The sequence below is a fragment of the Ixodes scapularis genome, unplaced genomic scaffold (genome assembly GCF_016920785.2).
Source record: "Ixodes scapularis isolate PalLabHiFi unplaced genomic scaffold, ASM1692078v2 ptg000972l_1__unscaffolded, whole genome shotgun sequence".
Taxonomy (NCBI): domain Eukaryota; kingdom Metazoa; phylum Arthropoda; class Arachnida; order Ixodida; family Ixodidae; genus Ixodes; species Ixodes scapularis.
In genome coordinates this window covers 1-25043 of record NW_024610076.1, presented here as the reverse complement: position 1 = coordinate 25043, position 25043 = coordinate 1, and the positions used below count along the sequence as shown (strand labels likewise).

General features: G+C 43.6%; 1 protein-coding gene across 1 annotated transcript in view; it reads left to right on the top strand.

The window, feature by feature from the left end:
- The window catches only part of LOC120841573 (hydroxyacid oxidase 1-like), a 30670-nt gene extending 6701 nt beyond the window's left edge, over nt 1–23969 (top strand). Inside the window, exons 3-8 of the mRNA XM_040212485.3 lie at nt 157–412; nt 3886–4046; nt 6450–6541; nt 10599–10757; nt 21490–21559; nt 23899–23969. Coding sequence (XP_040068419.3) covers nt 157–412; nt 3886–4046; nt 6450–6541; nt 10599–10757; nt 21490–21559; nt 23899–23969 — 809 coding nt within the window. The remainder of the gene's footprint in view (nt 1–156; nt 413–3885; nt 4047–6449; nt 6542–10598; nt 10758–21489; nt 21560–23898) is intronic.
- Nucleotides 23970–25043: the final 1074 nt, after the last annotated feature.

Sequence of the window (25043 nt, the reverse complement as noted above, 5' to 3'; positions counted from 1 at the left end):
ACGTAATCGCTGGGTTGAAGTCACATGACTACTAATAACTAAATTGCAATAAAAAATACCATGCGTCGAGCTAACAGCATCTCAGGTCTCCCTTCTTCATGATTCGGACTTTTATACGTAGGATCAAGGTGATAATGTCTTATTTTACTGCTTTAGGGAGCCAGGCTGAGAGATCCTTGATGATACTGAGCACCCACAGCAGCACCAGCATCGAAGATGTGAAGCAGGCAGCACCAGAGGGAATTTGCTGGTTCCAGGTGCAGATCTTCAGAGACCGAGACCTTACAAGGAACCTCGTTAGCCGCGCCGAAAGGGCCGGCTGCCGAGCGATCGTGCTCACCGCGGACATGACAGTGACTGGAAATCATGTCGCCAGACGGAAGAAGGGTTGCAGCATGCCGAAAGAAATCAGGTGCGTTCATTCAGGTTTTCCAAAATCGGGATATGCCCAAATGAAGGGCTCACATCAAGGAAAGCGTTCAAAGCAGAAAGGCGTCTTGATCACGGCCAGTTTATATTTAAGGACAAACAGGTATTGTATTATGTTCTTGTTTAGACAGGGCAAAAGTAGTGAGCCCTCCCTAATGTGCGTCTGGTGTCTATGCTGAAGAAGAAATAAAGTTTTGCCGGTAGGGTACTGCTGCTTGTTTGGTGTCTTTTACCTACACTGCGCAGAGAGTGGTACACGACCGCGTGCCGGAACGATGCTCATCAAATCGAAACGGGCAGCAGTGGGTATTGAGGCTATGGAGTTCTCGGTTCTGCTACGCGAGATTACATAAAAATCAGCTCTTCGAAATTCGGTACATGTACCGATCAATGGGTGGCACCGAATCAAGCCTTGCGTGCAAAAAAGGTGTCTTGACGTCGGTCTGTTTGTGTCTCAAGCCAAGCACTACGGGAGCTGTAATAACCTATAGACCGTTCCATTAGGGTCATAGCAGAAAGGGTAATAAAGAAAAAAAATGTCCTCCCCCTCTCACCCACATGTCTTCCGCTCCGCCGAGTGGGCTGTGCCTAGCACCCGGCTAGCGTACAAACTCTGTTTAAAATCGCGTCATTTTGGAAATTTGAAGCGCAGATGCGCAAACTTTGGTATGACAGTTATCGTGTAATACTGTGCTAGATAGAAAAGACTAACAGGGTCCAATTGCGCTGTTACCTGCGTGCAAATAAAAAACATTGGGAAAACTGTGTCAGAATGGCCGGCCTACCCGGCGAAATGTAAATCCGGTTGCTGCACTTATATACAAAGTTCGTACTGGTGTAGGCCTTTAGCGACCATGAGTGAAAGTCTGAAATATTAAATAAAAACGTGCTCTCCTGCCGCAGTACACGCAATAGTTGAGGGTAGTACTGCCGGCTGACTCAACTGCTATTTAAGTAACGGAAAAAGGAAATGCTAGTTGATCATTTGCCGGAATAGAACAACAGAGAGCTATAGGCTGATTTTGGACTATACTCTCAGAAAAAAGGGTGTATTCTTACACCCTTCTTCCCATATAATACACCCCAAAACTTCAATTCGACGTACAGCGCCTGCAGTCGTGCAGACGGCCTTAAATGTTACGAGAAGCTTGATAGCCGTGTAGTACAACTTATTAAAATAGGTAATGTACGTGTTTCTGACTACAAAAAAAAAAAATAATCGAAGTTTTCTTGGCTTTACCGCAACAGCAGCCACGAGTGAGAGTTCGACGTTCCGTACAGCCTGCCGGTACAGCCCAAAGATGGAGAATGGCAACCTCCCGGTTTGTCGTCTGCTAGCGGAGTCGGGCGCGTGCCCTCTCTCTCGTTTTTGCCCCGCCGAACCCGCTGAATTTCCCGGATGTATCGAGGGGGCGCTGCTGCCGAACAAAATCGTGCCGCCCAGAGAGCGCTAAATGGAATGGTCTATAGACCTTTTTCGCAAGGGCGCCGCGATCTTGACTTGTCGTCACTTCCAGTATGGGCGAAAACATTGTTTTGCCGTCGCCACGCCGATAGAAGGTATTTAGGACATAAACGTAACCGTCACACATTCTCGTTTTGCCTTCCCTCCTATTTTTTTTACTATTTGCAGGTTGAAAAGTTTTGATACTTTTTCGTCGCCCATACGGGATATGCCTACGTGACAATCGGGGGCGAGAGTAAGCGGAAAAGGTCTATACACCAACGCGCTACAATGACGTAACGCTGCTGCGGTTGCGCTACTGTTGGCATGGCGCAGGCGCGTTCACTTCACATCAGTCGAACTTGATTTCTGCAAACGTGCAGTGCCCACACATGATATGGAAAAACGCTGATTTGTTTGGAAACAGCGTTTTGGATTACAAGAAAGAAGGTGTACGATCTTTAGTACGGCGCTGTGCTCACTAAAACAGATTTGTGTGCTTACAACTTACACCTTTTGTGATGCTGTATAAAAATACGACCGCTGTAACACAACTGTACCTAATTTACTTTTTGCAAAAGATGCGGGAAAGTAGTAAAAGAAGGGGGGGGGGGGGGGGAGGGCGATAGAAACTTTATTGGTGTCTCTTTCACCGCAAAATATAAATTCGCGTCGCCTATAACGCTCAGTCTCCGCCAGAAATGTAGCGCTACAAGTTGAGTCCAGCTGTCAAAGGTTTAGAACTTGAAATGAGAGTTAGAGGCAACCTGCAATGCTGTTTGGTTTGGCGCCATCTAGCGACTGAAGCAAGAAATATTGGGTACCCCTGGGAGTGGCGGCTGCATTGTTCAAACGTGAGCTATTACTCTGGTGGCGTCCCTGAGCCTAGTGTCTGAAGCAAGAAATACTGGGTATCCCAGTAAGCCGTGATCGCGTAACGTGCCAGTAGAGCGAAAGCTACGGCCCTGGCAGGCTAATCGGAACGTGACTGCGTATCACCGGAGCGCGCCTTAACTCCGAAAAAGTATCAGACTTTTCGCTGCGTCATGCTCCAAGATGTGTGCGTTGCGCTCGTATACGTCGCGCATTTCGAAGCATTCGGCACGCAATGTGGGGCTTATCGTTCGCCGTTTGCCAAGTTACAACGAGATAGTGTAAAACCGTGCGCTCTCACCCTGTTGGCGCCGCCTGGCAGTTGCCGGCTGCCTAGTGCAGAAGCAATCTGGTGCATGATAAAACAAAAAGATACTCAAAATTAAAAAAAAAGAAACAAGAAAAATGGAGACTTACAAAAGGGCGTTGTTGTGTTTTTTCTCTTTAATGTTTCTATAGTATGTTATTCTTCAGTGAGTCAGAAGGATCCCAATGACTGACGAAGCACAGATTACGATTAGATCTAAAATTGCAATGAGCATAGGGACAACGGAAAAGAGAAATGTCACGCTAATTGTCCCTGTGCATATCGGACATTTTTTTTTTTTTTATTGCATTTCGAGCTTCGTTATTTGCTTGGATATTTCTATTCGCAACTTTCAGCGATGGTGGTACCGCGGTGTGAGAATCGCTTTCTCTACCTCCTTGCCTAGACCTTTCTGACGTGAAAAAATAAATTGAGGCTCTAATACTTCTCGTATTTAGCGAAACCAGAATTACTTAAGTGTCGCAGGCCCAGCCTCGTGCTGCAGTTCTAAGACGATCATCAAGATGACAGTCATTTTGATAAGCACTAGTGCGCCCCTATATAGGTCGTAAAAGTTGCGAATCGTTCGTCGGGATTTTTGTTTTCTGCAGGAAAATGAACTAAGAATATTCGGAACGTATGAGAGAGCAAGTAAATTAAAATATATCTGGAGAGGAATAATTCCAAATGTCCTTAACATGGCCGGATTAATCTTTTAGATATACCTACACCTACGCTTGCTGTTATTTAGAGCGTCTTTGGACTAAAAGTGTGTCACGAAGAACTCATCCGCAGTCGAGGAAAGTGTTTTGCGGGGTGATTCAAAATCCAGGTTTGCCAACTTTGAAGGAATCTTGGAAGACGGATACACCGTACCCAACTCGCCGCTCATCAGAAAGCAAGGACTGGTCGACCCTTCGCAGACCTGGGATGACGTCAGTTGGTTGAGGAGCATCACCAAGTTACCCGTGATCCTCAAGGGAATCACCACCGGTGCGCACAAGCTTGAAAATCTCGCTCCTACTGCGTTATTACTGAAAACTATTGTGTTCCTGAGCTACCGATTTAAGTGGCAATGCAACACATCTTGTGCCTTCAATGAATATAACTTTGTATTATTCCTCGACATTCATAACGTATGAAGCGCGGGTAGTCTCCTTTTTCCACGGAATAATAGTGTCATCCAAAAGTTGAGAAAAACGAGCAACGGCACCCCTTGGGTGGTGCCAGTTGAAGAATTACAGACACACAAATAAGCAGCCGCTGCACTATCAACTATATTAAAGCTGTGGCATCACGAAGGGGAGAGGGGGGGGGGGGGGGGCGGAAAGCCCGAGTGCAGCACGGAGGGGGGTGCAGCTGCGTAGTGAAACGGGGGAGGGGGTTTGTGCCTTGCGACAAGCTGGGGGGCTGGGGGGGGGGGGGGGGGGGGAGGGTGTCGCGGCGGGCCATGAAAGGTGGGGGCGGGGTGTGTTTCGGCGGGCAACGTGTGGGCTAGAAGATTGGAGGGGGGCTGTCGCGGCGGGTACTGGCTCGGGTGCCGCTGACCGTAGTGACGTCACTGTATTGAGGCCTTTTTATTCCTTCCCTACTGTCAGTATTTACAACCTGGTTTGAAGCGCTCTTATTCCTTATTTACGCACTGGATTGAAACTTTCTTTCTCCACTAAATACTGATAGTAGTGAAGGAAAAAGAAGACTTCAATATAAATGATAATCCAGCGGTTTTCTATTTGTGTGTTTATAAGTGTGCAGCTGGCACCACCCAAGGATGTGAACCAACTCGCTCAGCTCCCACCGGTAGGCACTTCACCAGTTCAACTCGAAGCCTGAACAAGAAGCCACGTGATCAGGCGCTGACTCGTATAGGCCGACAATGTTTATCATAGTCACATGATGGAGTGATGCGCAGGGAACGCACTACGTTCCACACAATAGAGAGTTTTAAAATAGGGGATCCCAAAAGCTGTTGGTCCCCCAGAGAACTTGAGGCGTCGTATTGCGCGTGCGCAGTGCAGTGCCCCAAGCTCTTTGGGTGAACCGAAGCGTGGGATCACTCTGTTATAAAGCTCCCTATTGATAAAGTTCCCCTATTTCCCGCCATTGCAACGATAGGGCACGAGCCATTACTGAAAAACGTGCATTCGGTAGTGGCTCGTGCCCATAGTGATTTTCATCATTGAATTTCAGGTGACAGAATCGCATTCTCACGTAGTGCTCGTGTACACTATATAAGCCGCATCAAAATATTGCCAACGTGGGGCTCACAAAGCTTCATGACGATATCCTGAGGCTCGCATTGTCTACAACGCCAACTATGTAATTCCCGGAACTTTGTCATCAAGTTATCCGAAGGAGAAACTGAAAGAAAACGTCCGCTTTAATCCCTGAAATTACTCATTGACAATGAAGCTTCTTGTTCATCGGCGTTGCGTTTGAGTGAATCTGAAAATCATTTGGGCCGGTAAGTTTGAGTAAAGTGAGGAATAATCCAACCCAACATTGTTTCACGACCCCTTCAAGGGAATCTCCGGCGGTTATCTGAGATACCCAAACTGAACACATTTTGGAATAAACCAGCATATACTCTTCCCTACTTTTTCTATATCATTAATAAATTTAAATAGCTATTAAAAAAAACTCCAAAAGAGGGTGATGCCAAACCCAACAATGAAATGCTCCCCCACCCCCTCCCTTTTCTATAGAGGTGTTGTATACGTATATTGTATAGCTAGCAAGTCGAGCAGTCAGCCTAAAAACCCAAGTTTTGGCGTGAGCTTTTTCTGCATTTACATTACATAAACAAACTTCTTGTAACTCGCGGGAACAAGCTGTAGTGTCTCTGTATTGCAAAATAAAACGTGACGTTTTAATGTTGCCAGTGGGGCCTCTCAGCCTCGGAGACGAAATTTGTAAATTCTACAGCTTCCCCACAAAAAGGAACTCTTGTTCCTTTACATTTAGGTTACCAGTAGTTCGAATTTGTATAATAATGTGTTGAATCAATTTTGAGGCATACCAGTGACGACCAAAAAAGTTTCCGGAGGTGCGAGAAGCACACTATAACGTACTACGGGATCATGTTGATGCTGATCTTGAGCCACTTTTTGTCGTTGGGTGAGAAGTACTTAGCAGACGTAATCTGAGTACCATAAGCCGGTGGTTAACTTTCGCTAGACTAATACTACGATTATTGGTGACACCTTTTTCCCTATTTGTTCTTAGCCCGAGACTGAGGCAGGAAAAGAGGAAAGTTTCAAAGTAGACTGTTCATTTTTCTTCTACTTTGAAACTTTCCTCTTTTCCTGCCTCAGTCTCGGGCTAAGAACAAAATGGTTAACATCCACCAGCTCGCCTGCGCAATCACTACATTACCTTTTTCCCCATCTTCTCCAGCCGATGATGCGGAGAAAGCCATCAGCCACGGAGTTTCAGCGATAATTGTCTCAAACCACGGTGGTTGGCTGCTGGACGGAGTTGCAGCAACGGTGCGTTATTTACGAAGCGTTTTTTTTTTAAACACTTTTTAAGAAAGCCGTGACAAACGTGCCGGTAAAATTTTGGATGACCTCAGCGCTCCAACTTGAGACCCAGGTTTTACACCATTTCTAGAGTGATTCCTCTTGTTCCCATCAGCAGAAGACTTGGTTCGAAACGGCCCTGAGTGATAGGTCGGTAGCGAAACAGAGTGCACGCGTAACTTGTAATACTATTGAGACGGCTTCTGTATGTTGCGCGTAGTCTATACCAGAGACCACGTAAGATTACGCCCTTTTAACATGAAGAGATTGGTTGATCTCTACACCTGGTTGGTCATCCAGGTACAATGTTAAGCGACCCGATGCTTCAGCGTCACAAGTTCTCGAGCCTGACTAATAGACCAACTAGTACTTATACGTTGAAAACGTAGCAGCTCGTCCTTAGTGGGCTAAGGGGAAGTTCATCCTCAGTTTATTGCCCGAGAGGTAGTGATGAGTCTTAGTCACACCGAAAGCTAATGCCTGACTTTCTTGTAGGACTGGCTGTGAATTTTGCAAGCGGAAGTTCTGGGATAATTCTATCCCTTTGAATTTTAATAAGAGCAGATATTTTCAAATTCATAAGGTGCACCATAACAAAGAATAATATCCCTCTTTAAGAAAATAAAGTGGTTAGCTGTTGTCAAACGCTTTTTGTCTCTTTAAGAAACGCTCTCCTTTTTTGATACCATATATATTTCAAAATACCAGTGATTCGGTAGCCCAACATGATAAGAAAGGTAATCAAAACCATACGCTTGTAAAAGATAATGGGACATGGGTGCTTTCGTACCCGCCTGAGGTTTTATGATGACTTTTACCTTTTCCGATATTCCAGGGCTACAGTCTTTCCGCTTCTAGTGCATGGCCGAAATATTTCACTTGAGCTTCATAAAAGTTTATTTGTCTTATTTGAATTCTAGGACTGCGTCCTCTAGACGCTCGATTGCTTATTTAACATATGTTATGACGAAACTCCGAGATAAAGAAAGCGATGGACAATACGTTTTTTCCCAGTCTCGGGGTTTTGTCTCAAGATATGTTCGACCATAACCAGCTAGTCTGCGATATACGTACTCTGCGATACATGCCGTGTACTGCCATCTGGTTTTTATATCTTTTTCTGGAGCCTTTCAGCAGTTAGGACATTCCAAATTCTAGCCTGGCTTGCTGAAACACACTCTTCAGTAAGTTTGGTGGTAAGGTTCTGGAACTCGGGCTTAAGCTCCACATGTTCCTCTTGATCAAATTCTTTTGACATCATACTGTTTTTTTATTGAATACGGATTTCAACAAAAAATGGTCGTGAAGGCTACACAAATGAGGTCTCTGTAAGTGAGTAATACGGTCAGGTTGACGCCATGTTTAAGTGAAAATGCAACTAATAAATGACTAATTAACGAACATTCAGTAATTACATTTCGATTATACGTTTCATGGCGCACTGTTATATTGAAGAAACTAGGTCAATCAATGTTGAAAGCAAGGCCAGTTTTTACATTTTCTGGATCGAGCACGCAGTTTGAGTTATTCATAGAGCTGGGATTTCCGGGACAAAATTAGTGGTGAAACCCGGACAAAATTGGGACAGGAAGCGCCATAACATGAGGACACTTTCCGGGACAACCTACGCTCCTGTGAGTGCGCTCGGAGTGTTTATTAGCGTTGAAAAGTTTATTCTGAGTTTTATCACCAGAACACCCATTCTAATCTTGTGCGTTAAAGAAATGGTCAGGAACATCTCAAGTGTTAGTTTGCTTATGCTTTGACTTTTCTTTGTTAGTCCCAAACCCCTACCCCTCCTCTTCCACAAAGACAAGCGGTAAAACCCTGAGGGCTCGTTTGGCATACAAGTCATAAACGCCATTCGGAGTTTTCGGTGAATGCACCCACTCTATGTCACGGTTCTTACCTAGCGACTTACAAGATTTGTTTTTCGCTGAGCAGTCCGACTTCTCGGCCACTAAATCCAAGTTCTTCAACTGAGCCTTGCGGTTTCCAGCTTTGCAATCACATTTGGAATAGATCTGTACTTCTCGATCTGACCAGGGCGTCACTTTTCACGATTACTCGAAGCGGCTTCACGGCAGCAGTTGTCACTTTAATTTCCTCACCAAGTTCGCCGCCTTGCTGGGGTTTTCTGCATATAGTCTATTGCTGCTCTCGGAAATGTTTATTATCAGATTACCCCGGGCTCCTTAGGTAAGGTAAAGTTAGTAGCGGAAGCGAAGAGCGAACGTTGCTTTACAGATTTTGAGAGCACCCTTTAATGCAAAAGCATTAACTATCCCATGGAGCGGAGCCTGCGGCGTCTGTAACCGCAAAAAAACACGAAACAAATTCCCCGTTCTCCCATTGGTTGAGCGAAGCGGCTCCTAGATTGCCATTGGCGGCCGGGTCACAACAATTGCGCGCGCTTGGCTGCCGCTCTCGTGTCAGGCGTTCTCGGCGCCGAGGAACATGGCGGCGCCTGAGGCACGTGTATCGTCGGCGGCCGCAGCCTCGGCAGTGCGAAACGTGGCCGTCCACGCCAGTATACCGTAGACGAACTAGAAGAGCGGAAGAACGACATTTATGTTTTCGCATTCACAACTCTAAAAAAGTGCATAGGTGTCCTCGAACTTTTTTCGTTGGATGTGGTGTCACGGTGGATGCAATGACTCAAAAGTGAATGCATTTCCTCGATGTATGTCTCGACCCCAAGCTCCAATGACTCTCCTAAGTAGCGAGTCGGTAAAGACGACCATTTATTGTTTTCGAACACGTACTGCTTCGACTTGCAATCGCCGTGTTAGGAGCACAATCACTTATACCATTTTACAGCGCATCTAGTTTGCGAACAAAACGTTTTCGTAAGTTCTGCCACTATTCCAGCGCTCTCCGTATCAGTCAGAAAAAAAGCAATGTCATCCACATACAACAAAATGCGAACCTTGCGTGTGTTTAAAGCAAAACCGTGAACATGATTAATATAAATTATACTGAAATAGAACGAATCAATGTACAATAAAAAGTAATGACGAAAGAGGACAGCCGCACCTAAAACGATTTAAAAAAAATGTCTTTACTGATTCTCATAATTACGATAAGGCTTGTTGTACAGTTACAATTGGCCAATGGAACGCCTTCTAACATTACCGTCCCAATATCAATGTACTTAAAACTAAAGAAAAAAATAAAACCGTAATGAGTACGTTACGTACGCGATGTATATAGCTTTTAAAAAGATCGTGCAACATTAAATTTTTTTTTTTTATAAGCGCTGTCTCGAGAGCCCAAACATCAAGCTTGGCTTCTCATGCAGTTGTTTTGCATTGTAGCGTCACTGATCCTTATACCTGCTTATCGCAAAACAGGCATTTCGAAAAGGTTTGCACTCAGAGTGTTCGGCAAGCCTTTCTATGGCCGTAACAGATCAAGTCGATGACAGGTAAAGTGTAACTTGGGAGCAGAATATTCAGCATCTTGCTGCACAACATGCACTCTCAGAAAAGAAGGTGTATTCTTACACCCTTTGTCCCATATAATACACCCCAAAACTTTACTTGGAAGTACAGCGGACTGACGTCGATCTGACGGTACTAACTTTCACGTAAGGCTTGATAGCCGTGTGGTACAACTTAGTAAAATAGTTAATGTAAATGTTACTGACGACAAAAAAAAATCGGGGTTTTCTTGGCCCTACTGGAAAACCTCAGTGTCTTCTTTCAGCGGCCTTTGATACGTATCTTAGCTATTTAATAAGTTAAATCAGACTGGGGTCGTCTGTTAGATTACAGTGCGCGGTACGCCGAATCGAAGTTTTGGGGTGCATTATATGGGACAAAAAGGTGTAAGGTGATGCCCCTTTTTTAGAGTCTGGGAAGGCGATGATATGATAAAAAAGATTTGATTACCATCATCCTTACATAAAAAAAGTATTCTGTGAACGTTTAGCATCAAAATATAATAACTATTGATATATTTGATATATTGTTTTTTGGTAAAAGGGTAAACAATACTATTATTGCATGCGGTGTGTTTCCAGATTGAAATCCTCCCCGAGATCGTAAGTGCAGTCCGTGGCCGTGTCGAAGTCTACATGGACGGCGGAGTCCGTCGAGGCACCGACGTGGTCAAGGCGCTGGCACTCGGCGCCAAGGCGGTGTTCGTTGGACGTCCCACCGTCTGGGGGCTGGCGTACAACGTGAGGCAACCACCAACAGATTGAGTGACGCCCTTAAATAAAGTTCAATATGAGACTTTAAACAAGTTATACAACATAAGAAAGAAAAGACAACTAAAATTTTATAATTAAGCGTTGTACGAGCAAAACTCTGCAATTAACTGTGACTGGTTAGATATTTTTCTGCTTTGAAAGATGCGAAACACAGAAGCATTTAATGCGCTACGATCTCAAACAAAATGACCTGACTTCTTTTTTAATTGGACATTTTAATGCAATATATTTGTATCATAGACGCATGTTTAAATGATGTCAAACTTCAAAACAAAAACAAACAAAAAAAGTAAAATGAACAGAGTCCAATTAACAGCCAAAAATTCTCTGGAGGTCATGTGCAATCGGCAAAATAGTACGAATGTCTTTTAGAAAAGGTAACCTATCCAACGAACGGAGGAGTGCATATTGCCTAAATCTTGAAACTGGACGTCAAACTAAGTCGGTGTTTCCAATTGTGACAGTTCGAAGGTTTGGATAGGCTGATATTCTTGAGCAAGCGCGACTGTATTTCCTATTTCCCGATGTTTGCTTACAAATAAGTTTGGACACGCCAGCTATTCGCGGTGAAAAGCTCACAAGGGGTGCTGCTGTTTTCCTTACTATGGGTAGTGCACGTGCCGCACACGCTGTTATGTTGTAAAAAGGACCATGAAATGAATTTTGGCATGAAATAGACTGGAAATTTACTAACCGCATTATAGTCTAGCGCTCCAAAAGAAACAAAATAGTACACGAAGGTATAAAGCTAAAAGCCTGCCTTTCAGTACGAAAAATGTAAAAACATAGCGAACTATTTCTTATTTATTTATTTATTTATTTATTTCAAATACCCTCAAGGTAAGTACATTGAAGAGGGGAGAGAGTTGTAAAATATTGACTATAAAGTGCACATATTAGTAATAGCATTTTTAAACATAACAATATCAGTGATGTTCGCAATTGACGCGGGAAGGTGGTTCCAGTCTATAGATGTTTGTGGCATAAAAGAAATATTGAAATAATGAAGTTTTAAAATTTGGAATACCAACCTTATGGCTATGATCAATGCGAGCAGATATGTAGAATGTTGGAGTAATTAGTTTATGAGGAAGGGTAACATTTTGATGAAATATTTTATGAAAAAGACACAAACGAAAGATTTTTCGGCGGTGAGTTAGTAACGGTAGACCTAAAGTATTGTTCATGGCAGTAACACTGGCAGTGCGATGATAGTTTCTCAATATAAAACGAGCTGAGCGGTTTTGGATGGATTCAACATGAGCAATTAGTGACGAGTGAGCGGGGTCCCGCACAACAGCAGCGGATTGTAATTTTGGACGGATTAGGGTTTTGTGCATGGTTAGTTTTAATGAAGACGGAGCGAGGAAAAAAATTTCTTTTTAAGTATCCTAACATACGGTTAGCTCTGTTAATTACGTATTCAACATGAATCTTCCAAGAACGGTTACAAGTTATATGAACACCAAGATATTTGTAAACAGGCACTGAAGCGAGGGGATTATTGTTTAGATGATAAGTATGACACACGGATTGAGCACGTGACACTCTCAAAAATTGGACGTTTGAGTGATTTATACAGCGTAAGGTTGGTCTGCCAGTAGGGGCGACACTGGTTTACAGTGTAGATGAGCAATTTAGCCAGTGCAGTACGACCGCTAGCCTGGGGTCTTTAACGTGCACCACGCAGTAGTGGTACACGACCGCACGCCGGTACGATGCTCATCCAGATCGAAACGGGCAGGGGTGGGGCTCGAACCCAGGATCCCTTTGTTCTGCAGCGCGAGCTTTCGCTCCACGCGCGCCGAGCTGGGTGTGCGCTTCAGCCCACTCGGCCACCGTGGCACTCTCATCGATTTGCATTTGTTAGTGTTAAGTTCCATTAGCCACTGGTGACACCACAGTGATATACGATTAAGGTCAGATTGTAGAATAGAGTCAGATATGTCAGTTATTTTCCGGTAGATTACGCAATCGTCAGCAAAGAGGCAAATAGAAGACGACAAGTTCTGCACCAAATCATTGATGTAAATAAGAAAGAGGACCGGACCAAGCACTGATCCCTGTGGGACGCCCGAGGTCACTGGAACAGTACACGAATTTGTATTATTAGCAGTAACGAATTGTAGGCGGTTAGTTAAAAAGGCATGAATCCAATTTAAAATACAGGAGTCAATGTTAAGTGATTGTAGTTTATGAAAAAGGAGTTTGTGGGAAACTTTGTCAAAGGCTTTTGAGAAATCTAAAAAAACACACTCGGTTTCAATATCATTATCAAGAGAATTATGGAGATCATGCGTGAAGGATAGTAGTTGCGTCTCACATGAAAAATGTTTTTTAAAGCCATGTTCTGAACTTGTGAAGAAGTAATTAGTTTCAAGATAATTTATCAACTGTGAGTAAATGACGTGTTCAAATATTTTACATGGCACACTTGTGAAAGAAATTGGTCAATAATTGAATGGGTTTTGTTTTTCGCCAGATTTATGTAAAGGAACCACCTTACCAACCACCCAATCGCTAGGGACTACGCCATGGTTAAGAGACTGCATATAAAGTTTTGAAAGAATTATTGAACAATACATATTACAATTTTTTAAGAACCTGCTGTTAATCCCATCTATTCCGGCGCAGGATGAAAGCTTCATATTATTAATAATGCTTTCCATTTGAAAGCACCTCGCCTTTCCACTGTGATGCGTCAATAGTGCCCAAGCACGTCAGCCGAGTTCTACTCACGCTTTGGACAGAAGCATTCTACCGTGCGAAGGCATGCGCTTGTCAACAATCAATTTGTCGACGAATATTTGGATTCGCTTTCGTGGACCAACCAGTTCAGCGACGGCACTTTTCTCTGGCGAATGACAAGTTCCACGGTGTTCTTAAAACGCACGGTTGGAAGGTTGTTCACCTCGCATTGGGTGCCCTAGCACGTCACGAGTAAGTGATTTTTAATTTCGGTTTTGAGTTGAAGATTAAAGCTAAGAAGGCAGAAGTTGTAAGTTCATTTCATGGTCCCTTTAATTTTTATTGTGCATAGAAAGGTATTTCACGTGCTTGCACCAGCAGAGAATGTTAAAGTATCCTTCCTCTAGGTTGTGAAACGATTCCGCCAGGCGGCGACACCTACACTTCTCGCCGCGAATCAGCGTAATTCATTGTTGTGGAAATGCTCGAAACCCCTGCCGCGCGCCAATTCTGAAAAGAATACGGCGTCTGAAATCTAGCTGAAATCACTGCTGCGCTGTGCCGCCGCGATCCTCCCAAGGGCTGCACGTTGCGCGTGCCTCGCGCATCGACGCACCTTGTGCTACTTTTAAAACATGGAGAGTCTTTAAATCGGCATACGCATGGGCTACATCTGGGCGCTTCCAGTTTTACTCTTGTTTGCTTCTTTTTGTTTTGCATCCTTATGTTAGCTCTACTACTTTCTACAATGAGCACAGGTCCTTACAGACGTATTAGGAATAACTCCTCGAAGGAACATCTTGTTACCCAATCACAGTGCGTTGCTTAAAACAAATAAAAACATTACCGGAAGTCTACTGGGGCACAAAATACAGTGGTGCCCTCGTGGTATCAACTGGCCCCGTAAATGATGACGTCATAGCTTGGCGCTGCTCTCCACACATAGTTTCCAGGACCGGTGTTATGGATAAACATATGGGGGCTCGACGGGAGGTTACAAATTGCCTGATAAAAAAGTAAATATTTTTTTGTAAGCCTTGAGTCTTCTCCACATCTTGTCTTGGAAACGTTTCCTAGTCTCGGAACTATAAAGCGATGATAAAAACACGTCATAAAGTTTAACGACCGGTTTTGCCTTGCTAGCAAACGACAGAATGGCTTCGCGGGTTTGATGGTTCTTCTGAGTGAATACGCGACGGCATAAAGTTAATTTGGAAACGAGCGACGAAACTTCAGCAGACCGATCTCACTAAGCATTCGGCGCCTGCGTGACGCCGCCATTAAAATTTTACAATTTCACCGTCCTCTACAAATCAGGAAAAAAAACACCTGTATGCCGACGGCTTGTCCCGGTACCCCCCTTCCAGCAGGCTCTCCACTCCAAGACTCGCGCATTTTCCTCGCAACGGCTCCTCTGACCCATGTTGATATTGCTACAGCCCAGCTGGATGATCCTTTCCTTAAGCCGATAATTGAATATATTCGTGGCACAAACCCACATCCCCCTCAACGCACAGCACGCATAGCGCGTCTATTTGCGCTTCACAACGGGACGACGCTATTCGGGCAAAACTATGAATCGCAAGGACGCCCGTGGCTTGTTGCCATTTCCCGTTGCCTTCAAAACGACATTATTCGCCCTAATCAAGACGACCCAACTTCCGGGCATCTCGGCTTTTCCAAGACCTATTTCCGAGTTCGAGCCAGTTACTTCTGGAACGGAATGTATCGCGCTATTAACAAATACGTCCGATCTTGTCACGACTGTCGAGCAAGAAAACACCCAACGACAAAGTCACCCGGAACACTTCACTCGCTTTCACTACCTAGCCACCCCTTCCGAAGAATTGGAATTGACTTCTTGGGCCCATTTCCCAAGTCTACAAACAACAATCGATGGGTCATTGTAGCCATTGACTACAATACCCGCTATGCTGAAACGAAGCCAGTTCCTGATGCTAGCGCAAGAAAAGTTGCGAACTTTTTTCTGAACTCCATCCTGCTACGCCATGGCGCTCCACAGTCAGCCACAAGTGACCGAAGCACGCCCTTTATTGCCAAAATTCTCAATGAAGTCCAGCAACTCGCAAGTACAATCCATCATGTAACAACTGCTTACCCCCGCAGGCGACTAAACTATATACTAGCAAGCATGACGTCAATGTATATTGAAGAAAACCACACCAACTAGGACTCAATCCTTCCTTTTGTCACTTACGCGTACAATACCGCCCGACAAACAACTACAGGAGTTTCGCCGTATTATCTTTTATACGCTCGTGATCCACTCACCACTCCTGACACTGTTTTGCCATACGTGGAAAATTGTTTGGATCCCTACACATCTGACGTCGTGTCCCGAGCCGAAGATGCCCGCCAACTTCCCCGACTGCAAACTCTGCAGTCCCAACAACAACACCTTCGTCATGCGGACACTCACATGCCAGTCTTCTATAATGTTGGTGATCTCGTCTTGCTCAAGACACTATTTCGCTAAACCGGCATGTGCGAAAAGCTCCTAAAAAATTCGTTGGGCCGTACCGCATTGTTCGTTGCCTTTCCGACATCAATTACGAGGTAGTGCCCGTGACCCAGCCCCGCGACCATTGCTCGAGGTGCCAGGACATGGTTCAAGTGGATCGTATGAAACCGCACTTCTGCTCAACCTAACCAACACGCCAGTGCCGGATGACCGGCCCTATTGGCGACGTGCGCGATCGAAAGCGTCACTGTGGTCGGCCTTCCACGATTGGCCAAATGCTGACTGTGACGTCAGCAAAGGATTTCTCATCGACGGAAATAAGAGGAAAGTAAGAACTTCGATTTTGACGGTGTTGGCAGTGTTGTTTTAAGAGCGCAATGATTTCCAGGTTCCACCATGCTCATTAGAAACACCATCGAACTTGCTTTTCGCAAGGTAATGACGTCACGAAAGGTAACCATATGAGGGCGCCACTAAAACTTCTCGCCGCTAATACTCAGTTTCACCTTATGATGTACCGCAGAAAATGCTACAAGCGCGAGCTCCTTGCTCTAAGGCAGATCTCGGCGGCACAAGCTCTCGTGCGTCAAGAGCAGCTCCCAACGCTGTGAGCTCGCGCTTCTTGCTTTCTCTGCGGTACAACAAAAGGTGAAACGGAGTATAGATACCACCACCGGGGTGAAATGTTACGAAGACGACGACGACGGACGCTGTCGCAAAAGACGAAAAGGAGCCCGCGCAGTTGTGTTGCACGAGCTGGTGGTTTCTTCATGCATATTTCTAGCAGCCATCACTGTTGTTCTTCAACAGATCACCCTCAAATATATATATCATATTCACCCTCACAATATATATATATATATATATATATATATACAACTTACCCGATCTTATTATCAAGCTGACTCGTTATTTAGGATCATAATAAAGACTTATGAATCAGCAGGATATATTTTTTGCGTGATGATTAAAGGCTTCTCTTCGCTGCATTTTCAGCATATTTCCATACGTGCGATGATTTTCGCCAGACAGTATCGCGTATCGCACGCAAATACAATTAGTTCTTATAGAGGAGCTTTCTTAGAGCTGCCATGTTTTCAATAAATGCGAGACGAAAACCGTTGCAGACGGCATGCATGCTTCAGTCATTCCGTGCGCGTTCGCATGCGTTTTTTGTCTGCAGGAGGCACCTCGAGACGTCTCGAGACGCGGTAGTTGCAGTAGCAAATGTTTCAGAAACAGTCGATTTTCCGTAAATTTCTCTCGTGGTAAGTGTGAAGTCTAGGCTTCGTATATAAGTTCTTTTCTGGCGTTCAGATTCCAAGTTCAATTTTTGACCGTTCACTGATTAGGAACGAAATATAGTCTCATGTATTCGTCCATAACAACTCACCAAGCGATGGTTTGTTTTGAGCAGTCGCGTCACGCTCGCGGGGCCAACTCACGCCGATGCGGTGAATAGCGACAGAACAATTATTTTTTGGTTTCACGTATTGCGAACATTAAAGCGAAACTTTTGCTACTGTATTAATAGGTCTCGCGGACCAAGAATAAACTTTAGGGCCCTTAACTATAAGCTGCTGGTACGAAAAATCCTCTAAAGTGAGCCATTTTTTAGTAAAATTGTCTCGAAGTGGACATGGTACGACTGTTTTCAGGCATTCATTCATTATTTCAAATTCAGGCGCCCGCGCCTCATCCAGGAAGGTTCTGAGATCAGCCGAGTTTTTAAGTGGTGACTAATTACACAATTTTGGGCTTTTAATTACAAGCTACTGCTGTGGAAAGTCCTCTAAATGATCCATCTTTCAGAAAGCTTGTCTCGAAGTGGTCATGTTTCGACGGTTTTTAGCAGACATGTACAAGTTACTCAAAAAAAGTAATTAAGTTACTAAGTATTGACGTCAAAAGTAATTTGAGTAGAGTAGAAGTTACTCAGATAGAAAGTAATTTAGTAAAGTACTAACTCCCGTGACAAAGTAGTTAATTACTTTTGAAGTTACTTTTACATTTTTTATGGTAAAAAGAAAGTAGACAGGTTTTGATTCGTTAGCGAAATTGTGCTCGCCAAACATGAATCGGCTCGCTTTTTAACAGAAATAGTTTAATAGCTGGTTCTGCTTCTGCGTGCGTTTTGTACTTTCTAGCTTGTTTGGTCAATGATGTACTGTGAATGTGTCATTTCTACTTTGAAGTTTAGCACTGTCTGAGCTTGATCTTTTTTTACAGTGTTTGCTTGTTTACAGTGCTGCGTAAAGTACATCTAAAAAGTTCTTGAAGAAAAGTACAAAGTAAATGGGAGGTTATGTCCAATGCGCCTCAAACTTAACGCCGCCACGGCATTTGCCGTTCCTGACAGTCCCTGCGGCGGCCGATTGAACTATCTGAAGAATGTTTGGGTTCCCGATTTCTATCCCAACCTGAGAAGGCGTCGTGAACGTTTTGGTGACAAATTTAACAGTAAGTAGCCGACACGAGCTCAATGTTTGGGAACCCAGTGGCGGCGTTTAGTTCGGGGTCCACTGTACTTCAAGTAAAGTAGTAAGTACACCGAGTGCAATGTACTTGAAGTAACTTATATAAATACAATATATTTCGAGGTAAAGTAGACGCACTTTTAACGCAACCTTTCATGACGCCCTTTCATTCCCTATACAGTGTTTTTAACAGGTATGCATTGCTGCAGGTGTAATCGGAGGTGCATCCGTTTTTTTACGGAAATGGCAGCAAATATTGTATAAAATCAAGTCGCTGCAAAGTAGTTGTTTCACTCTCGCTGACGAGCTATTTGATACAATCAACTTATAAGGCACTTATTTCCATTGGTTTTACAGCCGCTATTACTTCACTCAGAGAAATAACCCGATGACGTCTCGAAAGAGCGCGTTTTCACACGACAATACCGCCATTTGCTGTTTCCAAATTAGGCGAGCGTAAATTGAAGTCGAGATTTCTACTTTCCTCAGAAAATACAAGTACACGTTCAGAGAATTTACTTCAAGTAAAGTACAATTTTTCTAAACAGTAGTACTTTAAGTACCATGTACATAGAGTACTTCCCAAAACTGCTTGTTTATTCTTTTTTATATAAAAACGTTGGGGGAATTACTACAGATTTCTCGAACGATCTTTGAATCTTTGAAGATCTGTATATTCTGAGTTTTAGAAGAAAAGGCGTTGCAAAAAGGTATTATTTGCGTATCCCTTTATCACACGATTCTTCGAGTACAGCACGAACTACGGGAGCACCAGATGAGTTCCAGAGCAGGTGCAGCATTTTGTTGCCTCCTTTGAGTGAGGATTTAGTGTGTACACCTCCTGTAGTGGGCGAGAGCTTCTGCGTTGGGGAGAAGCGGGGACCAGCCCTTTTTTCAAATGAGTCAAGTCTCCTTGAGCTTCGGGACACTAAGAAACGCCAGCCATCGGCGCTAATTCCGCAGTTACTCGGCCTCTCTTGTGTCGTGTCTGTTCGCTCCCCGCGCCTCGTAGCAGTGTTGTTGCAGGGGGGTGGGGGGGGGGGGGGGGGGGGGGGGGGCTTGTGAACATTTTAGGGGGTTTCGGACTCTCCAACCCATTTTCTTCCCCCTTTCCTACGCCATATGCTTTCCCCTCTTTGCAAATATCAGCTGATCTTTCAACATTTTATCTCCTTTGTGCAGGAATGTTTGTTGATAGGCAAAACAACCACTAAAATTCGAAGGTAATTTGCAACTTGAGTAGAAGTTACTCAAAAAAGTAATTAAAGTAAGCTACTAATTGCCGAAATAAAAATGTAATTAAAAGTTACTAAATTTCTCAGAAAAGTGGTTAAACTACAGTAACTTGAGTAGAGCAGTTGAACTACGTCCAAGTCTGGTTTTTAGGCATTCGTTCGTCATTTCAAATTTGGGCCCGCGCGCCATGTCCGGGTATGTTTCGAGATCGAGCGTGTTCTCAACTGGCGACGAAATATACCATTTAAGGCCACCGATTTCAAGCCCGTGATATTGCGAAACCTTGGGTTTCAGCCCTCTTTGAAAATTGAGATATGAAGTCGGATATTACAAAACGCTCTACTTCATATATATTTCTTTTGCTCGTTGTGTGCCCGATTAGTGTGATATTTAATTTAATGTAAACATTTAGGCGCGCCTACATATTAATTCGCACATGCGAATGCTAAATTTACAAGAACAATCATCCTCACTTAAATTGTTTATTCATCGCAATGCACACATTTTTTACAATAAAAGTCGGTGTGTTTTAATCACATAAATAATATATAGCTAGCATATCTTGAAAACTGTTTCATATAATTTTAAATTATCATAATATGAAACAGCTGTTTGTGTTTTTTTTATTTTATTGATGTCAGTAGCAGAACACTGTAAGGGAACGTAAACATCTAAACGAAAGCGAATCCACTGTATTTTAAAAATTTGGCTCAGGAACAAATTAAAATAATTTTGAGAAAAAACAAAATGTATGCAGCACATCATAAATTCATCTAATTCATCGAAGGGCAAATCTTGTATTTTTGTGTGTGTTTTTAGACTCTGCTCGTTTCAGCTTGGCTGTATCTCTAAGTCTTGGGTGAGGTGCCTCCGAGATATGTTTTTCCACAGATGCAAAACACATTTTATACACTACATATCATTTGCCGTAACATTGAACATGGATCCCATTAATTTATACAATAATAACTAACTTATTTTTATTACCAAGAACAAACCGTACCCTCCGACTACAATGGATAATATGCGTAGTGGCAAGACATCAAAAAGTTTATTCGACTGAGGAACCTGTGGTTAACAAGTCATTTAAAATGTTGGTACAAAAATAGTGGTATATCATAAAATGGAGTAGAAACTTGGCAAATTGTTACAATGGTGACGTTTCGTTGTTATGGCTATACTTGTATGCTAAATATGTGAGCTTCTATGGAGCGCTGCTGTAACCCACTAAAAGATGGCGAAAACATAAGATGGCAAAAATGTCTGAATATGCAGCAGATCAAATGCGTCACGTATATGCACATTCCATAAAAATTTAAAATTGATATGTGCAGGGGTCGATTTTTTCGGCTCTTTTTACAGCGCCAGATTTTTTGTAGTCACCCTATATATAACTGCAAAAACATCTGTCCCGGCCAGGTCTCTGCTATAATAGACAAGCCCATATGGTTAAAAGTTAGCAAAAGTTGCACATGCGTTCAGGCTGCACGCGCATGCGCGCACCGGATAGGGCGAGGAATCGCTTGTGACTCCCTGTTCCCAGTTGATTAGGCGGAGCGGAAGGTCGTCTGCTTCTTGCACAATGGTTGCATCGACGTGCATAACTCCGAGCTCTGATTGACTCTGACTGAAAGGATAGCGCGTAGACTTCAACGCTAGCTGCCTTGAGGTCTATTCACTATCCTTCCAATCGGAGGCAATCGGAGGACGGCGTTCTGAGGCAACACCAACCTTTGCACAAGAAGCAGGCGAACTTGCATTCCGTAGAGAAACAAATCAAAATGCAAGCGTAATCGAAATTTGTTTTCGTGCTCAGGGTGAAGCCGGTGTGAGGAAGATGCTCGCGATACTGAGAGAGGAGGTGGATCGATCGCTGGCACTCATGGGTAAGATATTTCTTCTGCCTTCTGTTTTTTTTTTTTTTTTTCTCATTCATAACATAAAAAGGATCTTAACTGCATAATGTCCAGTCTAAAATCATTCACAGCTAAAAAAAAATGCCTAGCGTGGCTTATTATGTTAACTAGGTCGCCTTCGTGCATCGTTCGTACTACGGCACTCTTGCCGGGAAATGTCGCAATCTCATTGGCAATGGAGTGATAATAAGATGTCCAAGACTCGCGAAACACTGTCTCTTAATCTAGCAGGGATTATAGAGTTCCAGTTGCAGAGGGAGGCAACACAGAAAAAAAAGGGGGGACATGACGAGCGCACGTCAATAAGCCTCGGGGACTATCGTGTTTTTGCAAGGATTTGGTGATAGGGAGTCGTCGCTTCTCTCCTCGTATTGACTGCGGTACTCTTTTGTGTTACACAACAAAATCCCATCTAGTCGATCCGTATTTTTCTTTCATTTCACTCGTGCACTTCAAAATGGCGCACAAGCTACTACAACCTAGGTACTGGACATACACAGATAAACCACAGTAATAGTTTCAGCTAAAACTTTAGAAGTGTTTTACAAAAAAAAATTTAATAGAATGCACTTGCTTGTTAAGACTGGCTATAAGTAGTCTTCAGCTACGTAAGAATCGTATAGATGACTTATGTTTAGAAAGCATCCAGTGAGTAATAAAGAGAGTGAATGAAGCGTTAATTTTACGTTCCCCATTCGTCTACCATTTTTAATCCGTAACATTCTGGTGAAGAAGGTGCTGGGTTTATCTACGCTCAAAACTTATATAAAGACGGCGACCAACGCACACTGCGATGACTACCAATGCAAATGGATTGAGACGACAAGTATGACCGACGATTACCAACGACCACGATGAGTCAGGTTAAAGGATGGCGAGCTGTGACAAGCGAAATCAAACAACGACGACGCCTGCGACGGTGCGACGATGACGCCTGCAACACCCGTCGTCGTAGGCCATTGGCGGCCTACGACGACGGTGACGAACTACGAAGACGGCCCGACGGCTGTGAACAACACCAACAACGGAGGCGAGTATGACAGCGACTTACGACAATCACCAACTTCTCAAGACAATGATGACCACAATCGAGCACTCGACGGTACTGTTATCGTGACAAGTTTGAGAATGTCGAGCCATTTTGTTATGCGGAGTATAACTTTTCATTTTCGCCTCTCCTCAGATAAGCAGCGGGCCGGTGTTTCTTAGGGGGGGGGGAGGTGTAATGCCGCGTGCGTGACGGAGTTGGCAATGCACGTAGCTCCGATAGAGACGCAGGGTCTGAACCCTGCGCATCACTGTTTTGTTGAATATAATCTGGTACTCTTCTGGACATTTCCTACTTCTTGGGCTATCATCGTTAATTCTGGCCCGGAACATTCCGGAACTTACCGGGTGTATGAAAGCAACGGTAACGGGTTACTTCACGAAATCACCCACTCGTCTCCGATGCGTTTTTTTTTAAGTGTGTAGGCAAAACTTTACCTCATTAAACGGTTATTTTTAGTCTTACTTTTTTTTTCTCATTTTTATTCGCGACAATATAACGCTCAGTCACATATTCGACTTGAGCAGAACTGAGTACGACGACAAACAAGAGAAAACAAGAACCCCATGCTGACAGGCTTACAGGCCAATGATTTGTAGTCGGGTATACGATAATCATTCACGTCTGTAGGGTTATACTAGCTAAACCTTCCTACTTTGTTCCAGAACAAACTTTCAAGGTAAGTTTTGAGTTGTGGCTGCCTTTCCGTAAGAGTAGCACTAGAAATCCGGCTTTTAAACCAAAAATTAGTTTCAAATTACCAAACAGGCGCATACCACGGGCGCCGTTAAAGGCTAGGGATGAAATGCATGGTCCGACTCAACTCACTGACGTCACGCCACTGAGGTGGCGCTGCTGTCGGTACCTGCGCATGCGCAGACGCTTCACTCCTCCCAAATTCGGTTTTCTGCGCACGCGCGTTGCCCACACCTTCTGTGGGATTGTTTGCAAACAGCGCTTTGGCTTATAAAAAAAAAAAATTAGGTAGGGCTCAAAATATTCGCGTTTCATCTAGATGGAAATGCTAAGGTACCAAGTTACGCTTTCGCGTAAGTGTGGGAAGCAATGATCATAACCAAGGGCGTGTTTATATGTACGTATAGTATTTTTTTTTTTCAAGTTTCTTCAGTTTACACTACACTTTTCACTCCTGCATGTTTTTGTTCAACCTTCAGGGTTTTGAACATTCAGACATCTTTTTTTTCTTCCAGAGGAGTTTGAGATTTTTTTAATAAGAACAACGTGATATTTTGTCACGCAGGTTGCTCGTCCGTCGACCAACTGTGTCCTGAGATGGTGGTGCACCAGGACCACTTTATACAGGCCGACTAGCTTTGAGAGGTACTGCCAGTGAATGTGTGAGCAACACGTGTCTCCGTGTTCTTCCAAAATAAACGTGATGCATATCGTTCACTAAATTCGTCAATAGACGTTTCACGTGCAAGGCCGGATGGCCGATGCCTGGCCCAGTAACCACTTTTATGTCGTTCATTTCATATGTTGTTAAGAATATCGACATAAACGCTGGAGTATTATCAGTTATATAGATATCAGTATTAACATTCTAGAAAAGCTTTAAACAAAATAATTACCCACGAAAAATTCACTGGGGGACGTGGCTTACACCGCAGGAGAACGCGCTCGTATTACCGTGTGGAGTACAGTAAGACACATGTGGAATCAATTCCGTTATAGTCACATTATCTTCTCTTGTAATCGAATTGCATCTTCGGGTCGCGGGTCTCTTAAATCGAGAACATTCTACGCAATAGTTTTAGACGTAAAAGAAGACTGGTCTTGGATATAGTGAAGTATTTGGTTTTCTTTTTCTTTTGCTGGAAATAAGTCCTTTAATCAGGATGTTTAATTATATTAAGAACATTGAACGGCGGCCATAAGGTAAATACTTAAGATATATGTGTTTAGAATAGCGATGGGCATTGATTTAAACTTTTAGCCTGACTAATTGTCACCCTTTAATTGATTAATTAATCGCTGAATCGGTCTTGTTCGTTTCTATGGTTAAAACCATGGAAACGAACAAAAACAAAAACAAATATTGGCCGAACGTCCTCAGGGGGTAGGTTACTTCCGGTTGGATTTTTTCTGGAGGTTCTTAGGACCCTCAGGGAGTAGCCTACACTTTTACAGTTTCCCAGCCGAGGACTAACTGCGGCACCTCCTGAAATTTACTCATAGGGGATAGACATCCCTTTCTGTGACCTTGGGTGAAAAGAAAGAGCACTTTTTCCTCAAGGAAATGGCAAATCTGCCAAGGGTATTCCGGGATCATCTGTAGGACCACGTATTCAAATAGCCTGGTTCCTATACCTCAGAGCGACTTAAAAGCTCCAAATTCCTAGACGCGTTCAACTACTTCGTGAACGGCAAGGCATCGGCGGTGGG